The sequence below is a fragment of the Hevea brasiliensis genome, chromosome 4 (genome assembly GCF_030052815.1).
Source record: "Hevea brasiliensis isolate MT/VB/25A 57/8 chromosome 4, ASM3005281v1, whole genome shotgun sequence".
In the NCBI taxonomy this organism is placed as follows: domain Eukaryota; kingdom Viridiplantae; phylum Streptophyta; class Magnoliopsida; order Malpighiales; family Euphorbiaceae; genus Hevea; species Hevea brasiliensis.
In genome coordinates, this window is record NC_079496.1 from 107,007,784 (window position 1) to 107,029,241 (window position 21,458).

At 33.6% G+C, this 21,458-nt stretch overlaps 1 protein-coding gene across 2 annotated transcripts; it reads right to left on the minus strand.

Annotated features, from left to right (window-relative positions):
• Positions 1–6,537: 6,537 nt before the first annotated feature.
• On the minus strand, positions 6,538–16,814 carry LOC110652198 (RNA polymerase sigma factor sigC-like). 2 transcript variants are annotated; one of them, XM_058145815.1, is made up of 7 exons: positions 16,511–16,814; positions 16,187–16,347; positions 15,552–16,091; positions 9,027–9,257; positions 7,783–7,923; positions 7,494–7,694; positions 6,538–7,301 (listed from the first exon to the last, which is right to left on the minus strand). In XM_058145815.1, the coding sequence occupies exons 1-7, from the start codon at positions 16,596–16,598 to the stop codon at positions 7,020–7,022; spliced, it is 1,644 nt and encodes a 547-aa protein (XP_058001798.1). In that variant the 5' UTR covers positions 16,599–16,814; the 3' UTR covers positions 6,538–7,019. The 2 variants fall into 2 exon arrangements, with proteins under 2 accessions (XP_058001798.1, XP_058001799.1); XM_058145816.1 differs by lacking the exon at positions 6,538–7,301 and having other exon boundaries at positions 7,500–7,680; positions 16,511–16,802.
• Positions 16,815–21,458: the final 4,644 nt, after the last annotated feature.

Sequence of the window (21,458 nt, forward strand, 5' to 3'; positions counted from 1 at the left end):
TAAGACTAAGAAATAAAAAAATTAAAAAAAAAAAAGAAAAAAAAAGAAAGTTAAAGTTGATGATGGGATGGACATCCTTGAAGGAAAAGGTGTAAGGATGAGATAGGACTAAGATTAAGGAATAAGTACAACATGTTGAAAAGATATCAACGATAGCAGAAATAGGAAAAGAAAGTGGATAAGATCCAAAGGACAGGAAGAAAGCTCGGTAGAGCTAGTTATAATGATGAGGATAAGAAGGAATATGTATGCTAGGAACACACTAAGAGATGTTTGAAGCAAGTTATTATGAGATGATAGATTAAAGGAGTAGTAGAGCCTCGATCGAGGTGCCAATGTGTCAGAAGTAGGCCATAAACTAAGAAGCTTTAGGAAGAAGTCTAGATATTTCCATTCCAGAGAAGGAGTGGGAAATGATAAAGTTGCATTAACTGGGTTGTCAGGGAATACAAATACATTTGTCCTATAAGAGAAGAGACCCAGTTCACTTTCCAATATTGATAAGTGGTGTAGGGTATGCTTGACACTTGGATGGAGCTCTACATAACTAGTTGCATAAGATGGACAGGAGCTGGTCTAAGGACCTTAGTAATGACACAAAAGAGATTGAAAATTTGAAGTATCATGGGAGTGAGAAGATTTATAGATATTGACCATTGAGGTCATAAGACAAGTAAAGGTTTCGAACGAGATGTATATGATAGGTGCTACAAGAAAGCATTTCATAGGATACTATAGGGTAAGGAACATAAGTCATGTTTTTGGGAAACAAAGATTATTGAAACAAAGGAATGAGGACTGAAGTCACCAAGAGACACGTTAGGGCGTAATAAAAGTGAGGTAAGCGCCAAAGTTGATTAAAGTTATCAGATATCAAGTCGAGAGTAGTGCAGTTATAATGAGTACTAGAGATGACAAAAAAAAAAAAGAGGGGTAAACGAGCAGTCAGATGTGATGGTTTAGACTCAGAAGGAGGATGGTAGCTGGCATACTATGACAGGAGCAGATAGACATAAAACTTTTTAACCATCCATGCAGATCCAAGGCGGAAAGATGTAAAATTTGCAATGGGTGACCATGTTCTTGAAGATTTCTCCTATGAAAAGGGTTATGAGATTTGGAAAGAAAAGGCAAATTTGACACTCCGTTATATAGGACCTTTTAAGATCATGGACAAAGTGGGAGCAGTTGCCTATCAGTTAGAGTTGCCACCAAACCTTTCTCATGTCCACCCAGTATTCCACATTTTCATGCTTAGAAAGTATGTTCCTGATCCTTCTCATGTGCTGCGACCAAACACAGTGGAGTTAAATGAGAATTTGATCTTTGAGGAGCAACTAGTAGCCATAGTAGACTATCAGATGAGATAACTTTGGTCAAGGCAAATCCCAATGGTTAGTCCTATAAAGAAGTTAATCTATGGAGGAATGCACTTGGAAGTTAGAGCGGGATATGCGCAGCAAGTACTCATAAGTTTGATATGCAACTATGTGTCATTGTTCTGCCTTGTGTAAAATTCGAGGACGAATTTTCTATAAGGGGGGAAGAATGTAACATTCCTAATTTTCAAATAATTATTTTATATATATTTTTTATTCTAACCCTGGTATTATGGACTTCGCGTATATACTTTCATTTCATGGAAATTCGATCGTCGCTCAGATCTGCAATTTCGGGCTGAGCAGATAAGCTGCTGGAACTATTTCAAAACCAGGTCAAGATTATAGGCTACCCCACCGTTTTCAGACATTCTGGACACGTTCCAGTTGTCAGATTTGGCATAGGTAAACTCGAACTCTACATTACTCAATTTTTGCCTTGTACTGGGTTAGAATAAAATTTATAAAATATTCGTGGATGATAAGAAATTACGATTCCTATTGCAATAGCCTTATAATATTGTTAAGGACCGCAGAACAGGTTTAAGAATTTTTAAAGTTAGTTTGGATAGTTTTTGAAAAATATTAGTTTTGAAGTCTTATAATTGAGTTGTCTGATGTTGTGATTATTGCTTGGTTTGGAAGGCCCAGGAGGAGCCATATAATGATGACAAGATATGGGTTGAGTTTAGAAGTGTTATTTGAACCATTTTGTAGGTTGGGTAGGTCATAGGTATAGGGGAGATTCTGCCGGATTTTCAGCACAACTTAGGGTGTCTTTGGTCTTTTCTAAACTTGTATTAAGTCAACTATATTAAATAATTGCAATGAAATTATCAGGTGAGCCGGGACAGCCTTCCTCCTCCGCCCAGCTCGTAGTGACCTTAGTTCAAGTTTGTGAGTAAAATATTAATTTTAATTATCATTTCGATATTATTATATGTTCAAGCATACCCATGCATCTCTTATAAATATGTATCTATATAGTTAAACACTAGGCACATTTTATATTGCATTCATAATTGTTGAAGTGCCATGGATGTTGTTTGTGGTATTTTGAAGCAGTGTGTGTGCGTGGCGTGTGTGTGGTATCATATTGAATATAGACAGGACGGGTAGACACGGCTTGAGAGACACTCGCTGGGACCCTGCATTTGGCTTATTAACGAAAGTCTGGCTTGAGAGACACTCGCTGGGACCCCGCATTTGGCTTATTAAGCGAAAGTCCGGCTTGAGAGACACTCGCTGGCAGAGGTTGGATTAAGAGGGCTGTATAAGGGATCAACTCCCATATATGTATCGCTTGACAGTATTGGGTGTGTGAGTGCTTCAAATTACCTTTTTATTATAACGATGTTGCATTTTACTTCACAGGGTACATTAGTTTTAGATAGTTAGATATTATCATTAAAATTGGTATTTTACTCTCTGAGTTGAACGCTCACTCCTGTTCATCTATTTTTCCAGGCTACAGGAGGATTATTTGTTATTGCTAATCTGCTCTTCTTCTTCGCAGGTACATTAATAGTATTTAATGTATTTTGTATAATTAAGTTAAATTTTAGACTCCGCATGTGTTAGAAACATTTATTTTTATTTTGAAACTGTATTATAAAGTTATATTGGACCTGTAAAATTATTAACTGTATGCATGATAGGATTGGATGAGAGAGCTGAGCTCCTATTTGAGTTATGACATTTTGATTATGTGGAGGGTGAGTTGAGCTCCCCAATTTATTATATATTGTGTTTACAGGTCGGGCAAGTAAAAAACTCCCCGTTGAATAGTCCATTTTATGGTCGGACTCTGTCCGGTTGAATTCTTGAAATTGGGCGCAATTGGGCCCAAATGGGCCTTAGAGTTGGCTTTAGGCTGGCCCAGGTCCTAGTGCCGATCCGGTCCATAGGTTGAGTCGTGACAAACCTAATTTTTACATTGTATTCTTTTCTACTAATTAATTAATAAATATCAAAATATGAATGGGAGAATTTACAAAATAGTCAAATTATTTTTATAATTTTTTAATTTATAATAAATAATAATTAACATATTAAATTTTTTGTCTTATTATAAATTTTATTTTTAAAAAAATTATATAAATAAAAATCTAATTCATAAACAATTCTATTAATAGTAAATGATAATATATAATTTAAAGGATAATATTAAAAAATAATTTTTAAAAAAATTTGATAACTATAGTTTTTTTTTTACAATTTTAGCATGATTTTATTTTTTTTTAAATCTGTAGTCAAATTTTGATAAGAAGCTTTGGGTTGTTTTCATTATGTTGCAATTATAATTATAAAAAAGAATACAAAAAATAAGACACTACTAAAAAAATAATTTATTAATTACTTTATAGTGAGATTAGGTAACTTCTCTTCTCGAAATTCATCTACCTCAAAAATATTTGGATTAATCACTATTGTACTTATTGAAATAATTTGTAGTTATAGTTCACCTAAGTTAAGAAAATAAAAAAATAAAATAAAATCATAATATTACAACAAAACTATTTGACAACTTTTATACAATTAAAAAATCCCTAAAATTGATATTAATTCGGTAAAAAAAATAAAATTTAATTTTTAATGTAAGGCCAATAAAAAAATAAATTTGTTAAAAAACAAATATTAAATTACACATTTAATTTCAAGAAATAGCAAAAAGATTTCAACCAAAAAAAAGCAATTGGAAACTTCATGTATTTGAGTTTAATTATTTGTTTTAGTTATTTTTTTTTATTTAAATTTGATTAATGTGCCAATTTTTTAGGTTAAAGTATATATTACCTTAAAAAAATGGCGAAGATATTGACATAAATTTCTAATAAAATATAAATAGAATAATAGGAGTTTTAATAATTATGAATTAGGATTATATTATCTATTATTTTTCATAAATAAAACTATAAAAAATATAACTTTTCCTTTTATTTACATTCACAATATTATATTGTCTTTATGCTATTAATTTAATTATTTTATATAGTAAATTATTTTGCTAATTAATAATTCATTGTAAAAAAAATGCCTATATAAAATTTAAACTTTAATATAATAAAAAAATTTGATTTTAATATTTATTTTTATATAACTAGAATAATTATATATTATAAAATATTTGATATAAAAATTAAAAAATCTAAACTAATATGTGAATTGTTAATAATAATATAAAAAGCTGATGGCTGTTATGAGCTATATAAATATTTATAAAAAGTACTAAAATATAATAAAAAAATTTTAAAACATATAAATAGTTGAATCAAAGATGATGGTTTAAAAAAAAATAGAGTCTAATTTTATTTAGAATTAACAAAATAAATATATAAAATTAAAAAATATAAATAAATTTTAATAAGAAGTAAAATAAAGTCATAATAATTTAGTATTTTGATAATTAATAAAAGGCTAAATTTAATTAACTATTAGTTTTTATTATAATAATACCATATCATGAAAAATTAACAGAAAATTATATACAAAAAAGTTTAATAACAAGTAACGAGTAAATCAATATACAATGCATATTAAAGTAAAAATTAATATATATAAAAGGTATAAACGAGGGGCAAACTTATGAATTGTCAAAATACTTACTTTTTAAAATTATTTACAATATTAAAAAAATACAAGTAAAAGGAATTATAAAAAATAAAGAAATATGATTATTATATATCATAAGCATGACTTGCAAATAAAGTGTAGTACTAATAGAATTTCACACACATATAAAATTCCTTTTATAATAAAATTTTAATAGGATTAAAATTTAAATTTATATGTTTCGCACATTATAATATATTTCATATATTTTTCTTTAAAAAAACATAAATTTGTAATTTCTTAGTTAATTATTTTTCTCAAAATTGATCAATTTTTTTTTAAAACTTCCAAATAAAATTGTTTTTAAGAAATATGAATTTATTTGTCAGAATTTTATTTTGAATTAAATAGAAGTTTAATACAAGTAGCTCAAGAATTTTAAATTTAAAATAATTTTAAAATTAATTTAAATAATAAAAAAATTATATAATTATAAATAATATAAATAATAAAGAGTATTATTGGCAGTCTTAATATTTCCTCTTTCACACTTTTACATGGTATATAAATATTTAATATTTTATTTTGTGTATCATACATGAGATATTAATAAAATTAATATTTATTTATATAAATATATAATTAATAATAAATTTTGGCAAAAATATTCACAAAATATTATTAATCATAATTTTTATATAAATTCTCCCCAACAGGGCCCTTTTTATCTGTTTTCAAAGGGAACAGAAAAAGCGATCTTAAATGACTATTTAGTCCCTTTGTGCTCAAGGGACTAATTTAGTCATCATAAGTGTTAGTTTAAATTTTATTTAGTTAATATAATTTAAAAAATTAATTTAAATTTATAAATATTTAAAATTTTAAATAATTACTCATTTGATTAAAATATTTATAAATGATTGATAAGTAATTATTATATTTAATAAAAAAAATAATTTATTAGTATATTTATTATTAAAATATTAAAAAAATATTAAATCAAATTTATAATTAAATTTTAAAACTTAAATAAAAATAATATAATAAATATTTAATCAAACTAATTTATAAGTACAAAAGAAAAATTGAGTTCTTAAATTTATTTTTTTAGCTTATAAATTTAATTTATAGCTAAAAATTATTATAAACAACTAAATTAACTTATTTTTAGAAATTATAAGATAATCACCCTCTTCATCTCTATAATAGTAATTTCTCTTTACTGCACTAATCAACAAAAAATTTAATAGAGATAAAAAGTGTAAATAAAATAAAAATAAAGAGACTAACTAATAAATTTTTTAAAATAAAAAAATCTAAGTAATTAATTTCATTAAAGTAATGAAATTTAATAACAATTTTCTGAATAAATAAATATAAAGAAGACTAATCCACAAGACTTGCAGTTGGAAAGTGTGGCCTGCCTAACCCAGAGTTTAACGGGTGAATATCCTTAAAACCATCAAAATCAGACATGAAGACGATTGAGATTAGAGTGAAAGGAAGAAGATTATCGATGAATCCAAATATGCATGTCAAGTTGTCAACTTTGCAATCAAACAGCCAGATTTATACGCTTAAATAATGTGATCTGAGATTTTACACATCTACAACCATTCACTGTCATTTCATAGAATATAATACACTAGAAAATGCAATTCTTATGTATAGCTCCACAAGACTTTTGCAATCAGGATATCAAGCAATAGAGAATGATTAATAATTTACAAATCCATATATCATGACCCCAAGAAAAGTATCATAGAAAAATGGTGAATTATTAAATTTATAAGGTGGGATTTGATGTAAATGGTGAATTATTAAATTTAATCCAAGAAAAATGCATCTCAAGGCCCATGAAGAATGACAATGAGCTGACAAAGAACCAAATTCAATAAAAGCAAAGGCAACTTCCTTTGTTGGTGTAGTTTCCTCTCTCTTGAAGATTGCAATGATGTGAGTACACTGAAAACAATCATACCAAATTCAACCAGCCAACTTTGCAGCGAGCAAGTTAGGATGACTAGAAAGCCCCAGCTTTAACTTCAAAAGCAGGCATGATAGGAGAATCTAGGATAAAGTATAAAACTATGAATTCATATAATGTCTTAAATTTCTGCAGGTTTCTTCACTCCTAAGTCTTGTCATTACTTTCTTCTCTAACCTCCTTACCCATTCCTTGCTCACATGGAAAAGCTTCCCAATCTCCTCAAGTGATTTGGGCTGATGATCCTTAAGCCCATATCTAAGAATTAACACTTGCCTTTCTCTTGATTCCAAGCCTCTTAAGAGATCATGTATGTCTTTTATCATGTGTTGCCTCATGACAGCTTCTTCAGGGCTCTGTATCGACATATCAGACATAAATTCCTGCACCAAGATTCCAATAACATCTTACAGGCAGCCAATTAAACTTTCTCTAAAAGCTTCAACATATCAATATGAATATTAACCGTAAAGTACTCTGCATGTATTATTTGTTCAAGTTTCAGCATTCAAATGAAAAGCAATAAAAAACGTGATCATTTAAAAATGTTTGTAGGGCAGAGATTTAAAGCATACCAAATATTTTGCATTGAGACCATCTCCAATTTTCTTATCAATTGAACCCACAACTCTAGGGCATTTACTAGCTGATTCAATTTTAGCCAAAGAAAGACCCGTGAACTTGGCAATTTCGCTGTCATCCGCATGTTTCCCATAGCTGGTGCTAAGGGCTTTTCGAGCTTTTTGTATCTGGTTTATTGCCCTGCTTAATACGCACTAACAAGAGAATGCATAAGAATTTAACAGATGAAACTCCAGATCTTATTCATATCATTTTATCTCTCAAACACAGGAAGGAACATACAGGAATTTGAATCCCTCTAGCATGTCGTGTCACAATCTTTGACATTGATTTCCTTATCCAGTACTGTACATATGTCGAAAATCTGTATCCCCTTGTGTGATCAAATCTTTCTGCACCTTGCAAGACACCCAGATTTCCTGCCTGAAAAATTGTAAATGAAATTGCCATTTAATTGATAGGAAAACTAAAAATAAAAGAGAAATGAAGAACTTTATTCCCATTTTTCTTCTTCATCTATTTTTTCTTATTCTACGGACACTCCATGCAAGTATCAATTTTAAGTGTTAAATTTGGAGAGAGTGCTGAACAAATTAATTATTAATTCATTATTAATATAGGTTTATATAAATGATTGAATTGCTTTGATAATTCAATGTTGCAACCCAACCATTTATATATTACTCTTTCATTTCATAATTTTTCAATACGGGATTCCCAACACTTCCCCTCAAGTGCAACCACATGGCTATCACTTGAAAATTAGTTAGTATCAACTCATTACAGGTCCAATTATACAGCCTTATGGAAAGCTGAAACCTACAACCTGGTCCGAGCTTTGAAACCATGTTAAATTTGGAGAGTGCTGAACAAGTTAAATTTTTAAGTCATTATTAATATGGGTTCATATAAATGATTCAATTATTTTACACATCAAAATAACTAGCAAATTCAATATTGCAATCCAAAATTGCCCTTTCATTTCATACTTTTTAAATGTGGGATCAGCAGCATAAAAAGCTGCACCTGGGGAGTTTTGGACTTTGAAGTGATAAATTGGAAATAATGATATCCTAATTATACCGCCTCCTTCTCAACTGAATTGAAATTGGGAAAAATATTTGCATTCCTAAATTAATGTGCTGATTTGTATTTCCTACCCAAACTACCATATGACACCAAGAAGTGTCATCCTTAATGGGACCTCATGGCTAGGCAAACAGACAACAAAAGACATTAACAATCCAAATCCTAACTGCAAAGCTACAGTCAGTAAAACAGCTTGATTTGGGAACATTTACTTTGGAGGTTTTCATACTTAATTTCAGTTGCTAAAAAAAGTTAATTCTAATAAAACTCTCTAACCCATTCTGCTGATATTTCCAGATGCAAAATTTGTTATTATGATCATAGCGCATGATGCCAAATGGAGCATGAATATGGCTAATGCTTCTGAACGAAACTAAAAATTATAGCAAAAATAATGCATATTTGAAATATCAAATGAATTAAGAAAGTTAACTTACCTGAAGTAAATCTTCCAAGGATATTCCCATACCCTTATAATTTCTGGCAAAGTACAGAACTAAAGAGCGAGTGCTCCTGATGAGCTCATCTCTGCAATACCAACCAAAACGCACCTGCTGCTGTAGCTCCTTCATGTCAAGTCCAGCTGCTTCAGCCCAGCAACTCCAACTGACAACTCGTCCAGTTTCCTCTTCCAAAGTTGTTCTGATCTTCTCCAACTCTGAAACCATCTGTAAAAGGTATAGGATAAAATTAACAAAGATAACCTTGAAAAATCATCACCGCCACTCTCAATCTAGAATTCTCCCCCTTGGCTATCAAGCATTAAACGTCATTCAAGAAGGTTCTCTGCACTAGCAATTCAAGTTTCATCACCGTCTCTAGCATAGCATTTCTACACCAACTATGGAGAAAAGCCTAGAGCTTCTCATCACTGTCTAAAACTACTACAGATATGTGTTAGCGTGTGCTGTACACAAGTGCAAGTGAAGAGAGCAGAGTGAGGTGTAAGTAAGGAAAACACTAGTGTGTGAAAGAGTGCAAGTGAGTAGTGTGTGAGTGGGTGGTTCCTTGTGTGTGTATGTGCACAAGAGTGAGTGAAAAGTGAGAGTGAATTGTAAAATATCACTTTAGTCCTCTTTAAATAAAAGTTTTCTTCACTCAAGTCCTCAGTTTTGAGCTTTTTATTTATTTATTTTTTTTGTTCCCAATTTTTCAACAGTTTGGTACTAGAGCCTGCTGGTCTGGGATTGTCGGTTATTGCCCAAGGTACTACTCGAAGTTCTACTGGTGTACAGTCCGGATCTGTGAAGCTTGTTGTTGAGGGACCATGCTTACTTGGCATTATAATTGCAATATACCAAGTCACGATGGTAGTTTCAACTGGCATTGTGGAGAGCATTAAGAAGTTGAATGGTGCCAATTATAAGTATTGGCGCACATACATGCAATCTTATTTACAAGGCCATAATTTGTGGAGCCTTATTGACGGAGCAGAGATAACACAACCCACTAACAACAAGGAGAAAGAAGCATGGATGATCAAAGTGGGGAAGGCCATGTTTGCACGCAAGACCTCTGTAGAGGATGACTTGCTCGAGCATATCGAAGATGCAAAGTTTCCTAAGGATATACGGAACGCCTATGCCCCTTTATTCACGAGGAGAAATGATGCTCGTCTACAGATATTGGAGAATGAGCTCATGTCTGCCTCGCAAAAGGCGATGACGGTAAGTGAGTATTTTACAAAAATTAAGTCTCTTTGCCATGAAATTTCTAAATTAGATCCTGAGTATAAAATTAGTGAAGCAAGAATGAAAAGAATTATTATTCATGGCTTTAGATAAGAGTTTAATCTTACCGTCACTGCAATACGTGGCTGAGCAACCCAACCATCATTATTGGAATTGGAAAATCTTTTAGCCACACAGGAAATGCTGGACAAGAAAAATAAGGGGACTTCTTTAAAAGGAGAAGAACAGGCCTTGTTCGGCAAAAGAGGAAGAGGTAGACAAGGGTGTCACCTAGTGGGTGATCGAAGAAAAATCAAGAACAATCAAAAGATCAACAACAAAGGAGCTTTCAATCAGGGGAGCTCAACAAAGTCTTGGAAGAGGAGGTCAACATCAAAGAAATTGTAGACGGCGTGATAGAAGCTGCTTCAACTACGATAAGACTACTCACTTCGCTCGAAATTGTAGATTAAAGAAACAATCTGTTGAAGGGAATTTAGTAACCAATGCACAAGAGAGCGATGAGGAATGGGATTTTCTTGCATCATTTGCAAGTGCAACGTTCGATGACAACTAAGGAGACAGAAGAGGTGTCACTCATCGCCTGCAATGACAAGGCAGTTGACTACAACAAAGATTGGATCATAGACTCTAGATGCTCCAATCACATGACGGGAGATAGAAAGAAACTCTACAACATGTCTTAATATAAAGGAGGAAAGGTAGTTATAACTGCTAATAATTCGAAGTTGCCTATCGCAAACGTTGGCAACACTATGATCATGCCCTGCTTCAATTCTAATCAAGTGCAGTTAGAGAAAGTTCTCCATGTCCCAAGTATGAAGAAGAATTTATTATCAGTTTCACAATTGACATCTTCTGGAAATTATGTGACGTTTGGACCAAACGATGTCAAGGTATTTAGAAACTCGTCACTTTGTGGCAAGCCCATTATGGAGGGACGAAAATTAGAGTCTATATATGTAATGACTGCTGAGTCAACATACATAGATAAGATGAGAAAGAATGAGACAACTGACTTGTGGCACGCTCGACTGGGACATGTTAGATACCAAAAGTTGAAAATTATAATGGCAAAATCAATGCTTAAAGGCCTTCCTCAATTGGAAATATGCGGTGTTGTTGTCTGCGCTGGATGTCAGTATGGTAAAGCTCATCAGTTACCATACAAGGAGTCAGAGTACAAGGCAAAAGAATCTTTGGAGCTCATCCATTCAAACGTGTTTGGCCAATTCAAAGATCCTTCCATTAGTGGGATGCGATATATGGTGACTTTCATCGATGATTATACAAGGTACATATGGGCATTCTTTATGAAACAAAAGTCTGAAACTTTGATCAAATTTAAGGAATTCGAGCAAAAGGTTGAAAATGAAGTTGGAAAAAAGATTAGGTACCTTCGTACTGATAATGGTGAAGAGTACATATCGAATGAGTTCACAGAGTATCTAAAAGAACAAAATATACAGCGTCAGTTGACTTGTCTAGGGACTCCGCAACATAATGGAGTCATAGAAAGGAAGAATCGGCATCTTGCACAGATTTGTCGAAGCATGCTACATGCTAAGAATGTGCTCAGACGTTTCTGGGCTAAATGTATGAAGACAGTAGTTTATATCACAGATAAATTTCGACAACTGTTCCTAAACTTATTTAGATGTAACATTATAGTCCCTCAACATAAAAATGTAACATAAAACCCCATCAACTTTCAAATTTTGCACAGTAAAATCTCTCTAACATTTAATTACCAGTTTTTCAGTTAGACGCTGACCTGGACAGTTCCAGTATGGAGCTTAGTCAGTATTTCTCTTTTCTCTCTCAAGCCATGTGTAAATCAAATCTTTTTTCTCTCCATAGACAGAATAATTTTTCATGCGTAAAGAGAATAATTTTACACTTTGCATAAAAAAGGAGAGAGAAATATTGACTAAGCGACATGCGGGAGCTATTCACATCAGTTTCTAACTGAAAAATCAGTAATTGAAAGTCAGAGGGATTTTACTGTACAAAATTTGAAAGTTTAGGGGATTTTATATTATATTTTAAAGTTAAAAGACTACAGTGTTATAACTATATAAGTTCAGCGACAGTTGTTGAAATTTATCCTTTATATCACCAATCGTTTGCCACAACCAAAGCTAGGCTTCAACTCCCCATTCGAGAAGCTATGGAATTATAAGCCCACAGTCAGTCACCTGAAGGTCTTCGGGTGTGTTTGCTATGTGTCCGTGCCTGATCACTTACGTAGCAAGTTCGATAAAAAAGCACGACGATGTATCTTTGTGAGTTACGATAATGTAAGAAAAGGTTGGAGATGCTGTGATCCCACTACCGGCTGATGCTACGTTTCAAGAAATGTTGTCTTTGATGAAATATCATCATGGTGATCTTCAGAAAAAGTGGTGCTGCCTGACTCTAAGGAACTAGAAGATAAGCTACATGAAAAACTGGATGAGGAAGAACAAGATAAAAAAGACAGTGTTCAAAAGGCAGCTGACGAAAGGCCAACCATTGATGATGGAGAACAGTCCAACTCACAAAATTAAGAATGGTTTAGAACGATTTAGAAGCCCGTGGCAAACAAGTGTACATCATGAGACACCTGAAGATATTCGTCCGAGCCAACATGAGAAAGTTGAACAAGCAAAACCTCAACTTCAAAGATCTAGTAAAGTGTCCAAATCTAAGGTACGTTAATGCTGCATATGCTGAAGTAGATAAAATTAAGTAGCCAACGACCTTCAAAGAATTATACAACAATAATAATTGGTGAAAGGCGATGGAAGAAGCAATTAATGTTCTAAAACAAAATCAGACATGGGACTTGGTTCTAAAGCTGAAGGATGTCAAGCCCATATCTTGCCGATGGGTCTACAAAGGGATAAATTTTGACAACTATCCCTGAACTTATCTTGTTATAATATTATAGTCCCTCAACTTAAAAATATAACATAAAACCTCATCAACTTTCAAATTTTACAGAGTAAAATCCCTCTAACCTCCAATTAGCAGTTTTTCAGTTAAACGCTGACCTGGACAGTTCCAACATAGAGCTTAGTCTGTATTTCTCTTTTCTCTCTCAAGTCATTTGTAAATTGAATCATTTTTCTCTCTATAGACAGAATAATTTTTCATGCGTAAAGAGAATAATTTTACACTTTGCATAAGAGAGGAGAGAGAAATATTGACTAAGCGCTATGCAAGAGCTATTCACATCAGTTTCTAACTAAAAAATCAGTAATTGAAAGTCAGTGAGATTTTACTGTGCAAAATTTGAAAGTTTAGGGGGTTTTATGTTACATTTTAAAGTTAAAGGATTCTAGTGTTACAACTATATAAGTTCATGGACAGTTGTTGAAATTTATCCATCTATAAAGTGAAGACTCATTCCAATGGCTTAATTGAGAGGTACAAGGCTCGCCTAGTTGCTCGTGGGTTTTCTCAACAATGTGGCCTGGACTATGACGAGACATTCAGTCCAGTAGCGAAGGTTACTACAGTTCGTGTCTTATTAGTGCTACCTGCTAATAAGTCTTGGAAGTTATGGCAAATGGATGTGAAGAATGTCTTCCTCCATGGAGAAATTGATCGAGAAATTTATATGGAGCAACCTAGAGGATTCATAAATCAAGACAAACCTAACTTTGTTTGCAAGCTGAAGAAAGCTCTTTATGGACTAAAGCAGGCACCACGAGCATAGTATGGGAAGATAGCCGAGTTCCTTGTGCAAAGTGGATACAACGTGACACCTGCTGACTCAAGTCTCTTTGTCAAAGCTAAATGAGATAAACTAGCAATAGTGCTAGTTTACGTGGACGATCTTATCATAACAGGAGACGATGAAGAAGAAATTCCCCAAATACGAGGTAACTTATTTGTTCGTTTTCAAATTAACGAATCTGGAGAACTCAGACATTTCCTTGGGCTCGAGGTGGATTGCACAAATGATGGTTTGTTCCTGTGCCAAAGGAAGTATGTTAGAGACCTCCTAGAAAAATTTGGAATGATGGAGTGCAAGCCAATCAGTACATCCATGGAGATTAATGCCAGGCTATGCATTAAATAAGGAAAAGATTTTGAGAACACCACAATGTATCGACAATTGGCAGGTAGTTTGATCTACCTAACCATGACTCGACCTGACATATCTTTTGCCATAGGGGTTGTTAGTCACTTCATGCAGAATCTGAAGAAGCCTCATTTGGAAGCTGTGCGAAGAATACTGAAGTACTTCAAAGGTACTATCAATTTTGGACTTATATACAGGAAAGGGGGGAGCTGCAAGATTATCGGATATTGTGATGCTGACTATGGAGGTGACCATGATACAAGACGGTCTGCTACTGGCTACGTTTTCACTCTTGGATCGGGTGCAATATCATGGTGCCGTATCATTATCAACTACCGAAGCTGAGTATAGAGCAGCAGCAATGATATCTCAAGAAAGTACGTGGCTACTACAATTGATAAATGATCTACATCAGGTCATTGATTTTCCTGTGACACTATATTGTGATAATCAATCTATTATACGCCTGGTGAAGAATCCAGTGTTTCATGCTCAAACAAAACATATAGAGATACACTATCACTTTGTTCGAGAAAAGGTGTTACAAGGAGATATTGAGCTACATTCGATTAAGTAGCAAGACCAGGTCACCAACATATTCACGAAGAGTTTAAGCCCTATCAATTTTGTCGAGTTTCGAGAACAACTTGGCATGAAAAAGGAGAGCCAGTGCTGAGGGGGAGTATTGAAAAATCATCAATGCCTCTCTCTATCTAGAATTCTCTCCCTTGGCTATCAAGCATTAATCGCCATTCAAGAAAGTTCTCTGCACTAGCAATTCAAGTTTCATCACCAACTCTAGCTTAGCATTTCTACACCAACTATGGAGTAAAGTCTACAGCTTCTCATCACTGCCTAAAACTACTATAAATATGTATTAGTGTGTGCTGTATATAAGTGCAAGTGAAGAGAGCAGAGTGAGGTGTAAGTGAGGGAAACACTATTGTGTGAAAGAGTGCAAGTGAGTAGTGTGTGAGTGAGTGGTGCCTTGGGTGTGTATGTGCACTTGAGTGAGTGAGTGAGAGAGTGAAAAGTGAGAGTGAATTGTAAAATATCACTTTAGTCCTCTTTCAATAAAAGTTTTCTTCACTCAAGTCCTCATTTTTGGGCTTTTTATTTCTTTTGCTCCCAATTTTTCAACAAACTTTTCAAGCAACAAAAGAAAACAACACTTTTATCTTGCAGAAGTTTATAATAACCTTAACTCCCCTGGACATTTCCGCCTCATTTCTAGCAATTATCAATCTTCTACTCTTGAAATTTGATGCTTTTTTAGCAGAGGAAAAAATAGGCTTTCCAGGACCATTTTGAATGTGTTCTGAAGGCAGTGACAAAGAATAAGCAAGACGGCCAATTTTTGAGGAGGCTCTTTCTCTTCTAGATTTTCTTTCTTGCTTTTTCCCAGAACGGATAATGACTTCATTTACAAGATCATTTGATGCGTTATTAATTTTACACTCTCCAATATTTTCAGTAGGAACATCAGCAAGGGTCCTCCTCAGGCATGTATTGAATAATTTTAGAGCTCCAAGTCTTCCTAATTGTAGCAGAATATCCCTTTCCAAATTCAGTGCATCAGAATCAGCAAAAGACTCCTCTAAGATATTAAGATTTTCCAATAACAAACTAAACCTTGAATTCTTCTCTTTTGAGCTTGAAGAGGGAACAAGAATGTCATATTTAACAGACAACACTTCAGCATCATCAATCGTGTTATGAGATCCTTTCTCAAAAATCGTCTGAAAGATTACAAATAACATTACATGTCAAGCAGCAAACAACAATATTAAATTAAATGCATAGCTAATATCCAAAAAAAAAAAAAAAAAAAAACCTTAGCTCCTTCCACTTGAGAATGCCCATTCTCTAAGATTTGCATTGCAGGTGAATAAGCATAAGCCTTGAAAGGATCTCTATACAAAATGTCACCCTCTTCAGAAATAACAGACAGAAAAGAGAGCCTCGTCAGGTTGAAAGAAGCCTCCCTGCCTTTAACTGAATCGTTCACAATCAAGAGACATTAAGGTTAAAATTAGAAAAAAGAGCAAGAAAATAATAATGGGTCACAATAACAAAAATGAATTAGCGATATACGAAGCAGACTAGTGAATTCTCCATAAATGCATGTGAAAACAAAATCTGTAGAAAAAGAAGTCACCAGAAGAAGAAGGGAGCCTGGATGGTGAATTGAGGACAGAGCGAATTGGAAAACCGCACTTGATACTTGGCCTAAAACCCACACCCATTTTGGTATTATTCTCCGGCGAAAAGAATGCAAAGAAAGAGAGTCCATCAAGTGCTCAAAGGTTGATACTTGATAGCAAGAAAAGAAATAGTGGCATTGAATGGGTTGTCACCTCTCCACCACCGGTTCTTCATCTTCAAAATGTGTCCCAAAGCCTACAAGTGTCACTAGGAAAGCGCCCAAAACTACAAAGCTCTTGACGTTCCACTGATTGAATATCCCGCGTCTCACTCCCCCGCTTAAAAATATCTGATTCACTGGGCTTCAATTGATGGGCCTCATCCTCTTTCTGCAGCCGAAACCTTCGTTTAATGGATTAAAAATAGGCTTATAATTCTTGTCCAAAATATGGAGCCATTAGTATATAATCATCTCAAATTCTAGGCCCAACCTCCTCTAAATTGTTATATTACATGCATGAAACCTGAATCTCCATCCAGGTGCCTCACAATTCTTAACTACGGTGACCAAAGAGGAGGTGGCTTCTTCAACGTAGGCACGTCTTAAGGAAGAGATGGCTCCTTCAGCATAGTTAATGGCAATCTGCAAGCTGGTGATGCAAACAGCTTGGGTAAACAACTCAGTGACTCAAAACACAGTTCTTCCTCATTGTATAAATAACCGAAACCAACCATAAATAATTGAGAATCAGAAGTGAAAACAATAAAGATCAAAACCGAAAGTCACAATCAAAACGGAAAGAAAATAAAATTTCAGGGCAGTGAGTGCATAAGGTTAAGAGGAAGAAAGAAAGCTAAACGTTTGTTCTTGAAGAACATTAGAATTTTGGGCTGCTAAAAGAAACAAAATGTCAAAAGAATCCTCTAACCTCCATTGTTCTTATTTGGACCGATGTCCAAGCCAAAACGGCACCATGCTTTTTTTTTTTTTTTTGGAAGATAGATACACACACACGGCTCAGTGACGAGAATGAATACTTGTTGGCATTATGCTGTCATCCACAAAAATTAACCTCCAACATAGTAATTACGAAATACCCTACACAAGCAATGAGAAACCCAAGGCATGCCAAAAACATAACACTTCTATAAGAAATGGACTCAAGACATGGCACATGTAATAGGACCAGCATTGGCATATAAAATAAGTGAGATCTATGTATAGGAAACAGGTAGAGCTATGCCGTAATGGCATACATCAGCAGTCGATGTTTCAAGTGACATAAGAAGTAACTGTTTTTCATTAAAATTTGAGGAACTTTAAGCCATAATTCAGGTGTGATAAAAAAAAATTATCAAAAGAAGATGAAATTTTACTGTTAAAAAGAAATATTTTGTTGAAAGCTTCCCTCTTTGCAATTTCACAATCAAACATAGAAGAATGAAAGATTTCAATAGAGAGAACGAGGAAACATGGACTGGTCCTAGTACTAACCAGAGTCAGAGTTTCAGACATCCTTATTGTTTCATTGACTCTAATGGGACAAATCTTTGAGCAATTTCAGGTCATTGAGTACCTTGGTAAATTGGTTAGATAACAAAAACTAAGGCTGAATTCAGTCTTCACCAAGGATAAGCAAGAGCTTATCTCATCCTTTACTCAGATCATGTAACACCCCTATTTGTATAGTCTGGTATATTTCACTGTTCGGGTGACTGGTGTAGGTTCGGACAATTAAGGGGATTAGAACCACACTTAAGACAACTAGAGAAGCCATAAATACAAATAATTAGTAATTGCCAATTAGTTAAGTATAAATAAGAAAAACAGAACATAAGAAGTTAAACGAGCCGAGAGTCACAGCAATGGGTGACCGTCTCGGAAACGACTGCGAAGCCATTTTAAACTCAAATTTCAAACCGTAAAATGTGACGCTGCGGTCCTTATGACCATTACGAAGACAGTGAAAAGAAAAAAATTGTGAGGGACCATTACTGAATTTCGGCCAGCATGAGGGGGAGGGTGATTTACATGATTTGAATGGGTTGAATGGGTATATAAATCTTAGTTAGTTGAATGACTATGGTTAAAGTTATGGAATCAAGTAAATGCAACAAATGACATGAATTAGGGTTTTGGACACTAGGGTTTAGAGACAAAAAATGTGAAAAACTTGTAAATGGTGTCTTTGACCTAATGTGAAGTGAGAAATGGTCAATTGTGACCTAATTAAATGTGTTAGAAGTGTTGGAATTAAAGTCAAATTCGGAGGGAGTGTGGTCATGCTGCTGCAGCATGACCAAGTCAACTTTGAGGGACCAAAAATAAAATTTTACAAGTCCAATTGGTATGAGACCAATTGGGAATGAAAATAGGCACTAAATGACACAATTTTCATTTCGGAAGCATGCCCAAAAAGTGACTAAAACCTAGTGAACAAATTGACCAAAGTTGAAAAATTGCAGGCTGCCCTGTACACACTGACCAAATAAACAGTGTTTGTTCATTTGGTCATAACTCGAGCTAGGCACAAAATGACTTGAAATTTTACCAGTAGTTAGATGAGATATAGACCTAAAACTTTCATGAAGAACACAAACCTAAATTATACCATTAACCCAATCAAATTACTGAGCAAAATTGAATCACTGAATCTGTAGAACTGCAGATTTACCATATGAACAGTAAAGTTTCAATGGCTATAACTCTCTCTAGAAAACTCCGATTTAGGTGATTCTTGAACCGATGGAAACCTAAGGCATAGTAGAACATTTCGTATGAAGAAAATTAGACCAAATTATGGACTTAACTTGATCAAATTGCTAAACGAAGTTGGATCAATAATCTGCCAGAACTAAAATCTGCAGCATAAACAGTAACTGTAATTTGGATATAACTTGAGCTACGAAACTCTAATTGGAGTGATTCAAAAAGGAGAATAAACTTAAGACGATAGGGAACATTTTCTATGAATGAAGTTTTGCCAAATTCTAACAGAAAAGTGACCAATGGAACAGTGCAACCTAGACACCAAAAACTGAAAATTGATAATTTTGCCTAAAAGACTTAAGTGTTGAGAAAATGACCAAAACCAACAAGTTTAGTGACCAAAATGTGGTATGTGGGTGAAGTTGGAATTCCCATACCTATTAAGCCTTAGAAAGTCAATAATTTGACTTGAATAGTGTAGTGAATAGTAATCCAAAACACAAAAATTTCAAGAACGTCGAGTTTAGCACAATAGAACTAGGTAAAAGTCAAGTTAAATTTATTTTTGGATTTATGCTAAGTTATGGTACTGAAACACTGTGAAACTGTGTGTTTTAGCTGAAAAAGACTTGGAAGCTCTGAGAGACTGAGTCAAGGCCTAGAGGCGACTCACGTCAGGTGTCAGGTTTGTGCACAATAAACCTTATTTGAGCCTTTTGTCATTGAAAAATTGATTTAGTGTGATTTATGAAAATTTGAAGTTAATTATGAATTGTGTTACCATCTTGTGAATGAAATTATGACTTTGGAAATTTATTGGATTTCTCACGAATCATTTTAATAAAATGTTTGAAATTGATTTTTGATTCACGCTTAGCATGACAGTATCTTATTATTCCTCTTCCATTTATGGGGTGAGATCGGTTATCTTTCTTCCCTCTCTGGTTTACCAGTTGAGGTTGTAGATCGGATGAGTACTCATTAGCTAGCTAGCCACCTCCCTCATTGATTTCGATTAGTGGAGTTGTAGATTGCTTTATCGTGGTGTACAACGCGGCATTGATCGAAAATTTTGTGTCATGGCTTAAGTTGTGTATGATTTTGGCAACACAGTGTTATTAAATTATTTGACTAAATTATGTTATTATGAGTTTTGATAATTTGTGAAATGTGATTGAGAAATATTTAAATTGTGTTTTGTTAATGAATGATTTATGTATTATATTTAGAATTTTTATTGTGCACCACTGAGTATTTTTATACTCAGCGATAGTTTAATTTACTGTCGCAGATAAGAGCAAGGAGAAAGCAGCAGAGTGAGCTGCGGGATTGATAAGAACTTCTTGATCCCTTTTGTACGGGTATTGTTTTATACCCTTGTAGTTATTTTGATGTAAATATTGTGATGTTGTATGTATCAATGTAAAGTGAGTAGTTATATAAGAAATTATAATAATTTTATTTTTGGATTGTATATCTGTAAATTTAATTTGTGCATACAATATTGACGGAATGATATGAAATAGTTTGTTTTGAGAATTTTGAGATGACAAATTTTGGATTATGTCACACCCTACCCCTCTGTAAGGCATAACATGATCCCGTAGTATACCTAATGAATTACCAACTCCGTCTACTGATAACCCATTAAATACACTACAAGGGATTTTCAAAACTTTTCTTACTTCTTTTATAGTGGTGAGCACTATTTACAGGTGTTAAAAACCTTTTTGAAATGAAGTGATAAAACTGACACATTTGACTTAATTGGAGTTTCTGTAAAAATTTTGGCAGAGTGCCATCTGTATTTTGGATAAAACAGTTCTTCAGAAAACCTGTAAAAAGCACTTCAATATGTATTTGCAAATCTCAACTCCAATATATTTCTCAACACAACATATTTCTCAATTCAAATCCATAGTGATTTTTCAAAGACTGAGATACAAGGAATATAATACAAAACTATTTAAGTAAATGAAATCTCAGATTTACATTCGCGATAATTTACATTTAATTACATACCAAAATATTTTACAAGAGTTTCTATATAACTGCTCAAATAATTTACATACATATTATTACATGCTTACATCAAAACCTATGTACATGGGTATATCTATGATATACACAGGCGATCTGAATGTATCCTCAAAGCAACTTAATCAACGCTCTATGCTCTTCTTACTGTGATGACATACAAAGCTATCATTGAGTGGTGAACTCGATGGTGCACAACTATAATTTAAAACAT

Excerpts from the sequence above, each read along its gene's own strand:
- LOC110652198 (XM_058145815.1), bottom strand. The coding sequence starts at position 16,598 with ATGGGTGTGGGTTTTAGGCCAAGTATCAAGTGCGGTTTTCCAATTCGC. Across the intron at positions 9,258-15,551 it reads AAATGTCCAGGGGAGTTAAG|ATGGTTTCAGAGTTGGAGAA; the intron begins GTTATTATAAAC and ends TACCTTTTACAG. Across the intron at positions 7,695-7,782 it reads CTAGAGGGATTCAAATTCCT|TGCGTATTAAGCAGGGCAAT; the intron begins GTATGTTCCTTC and ends TTCTCTTGTTAG.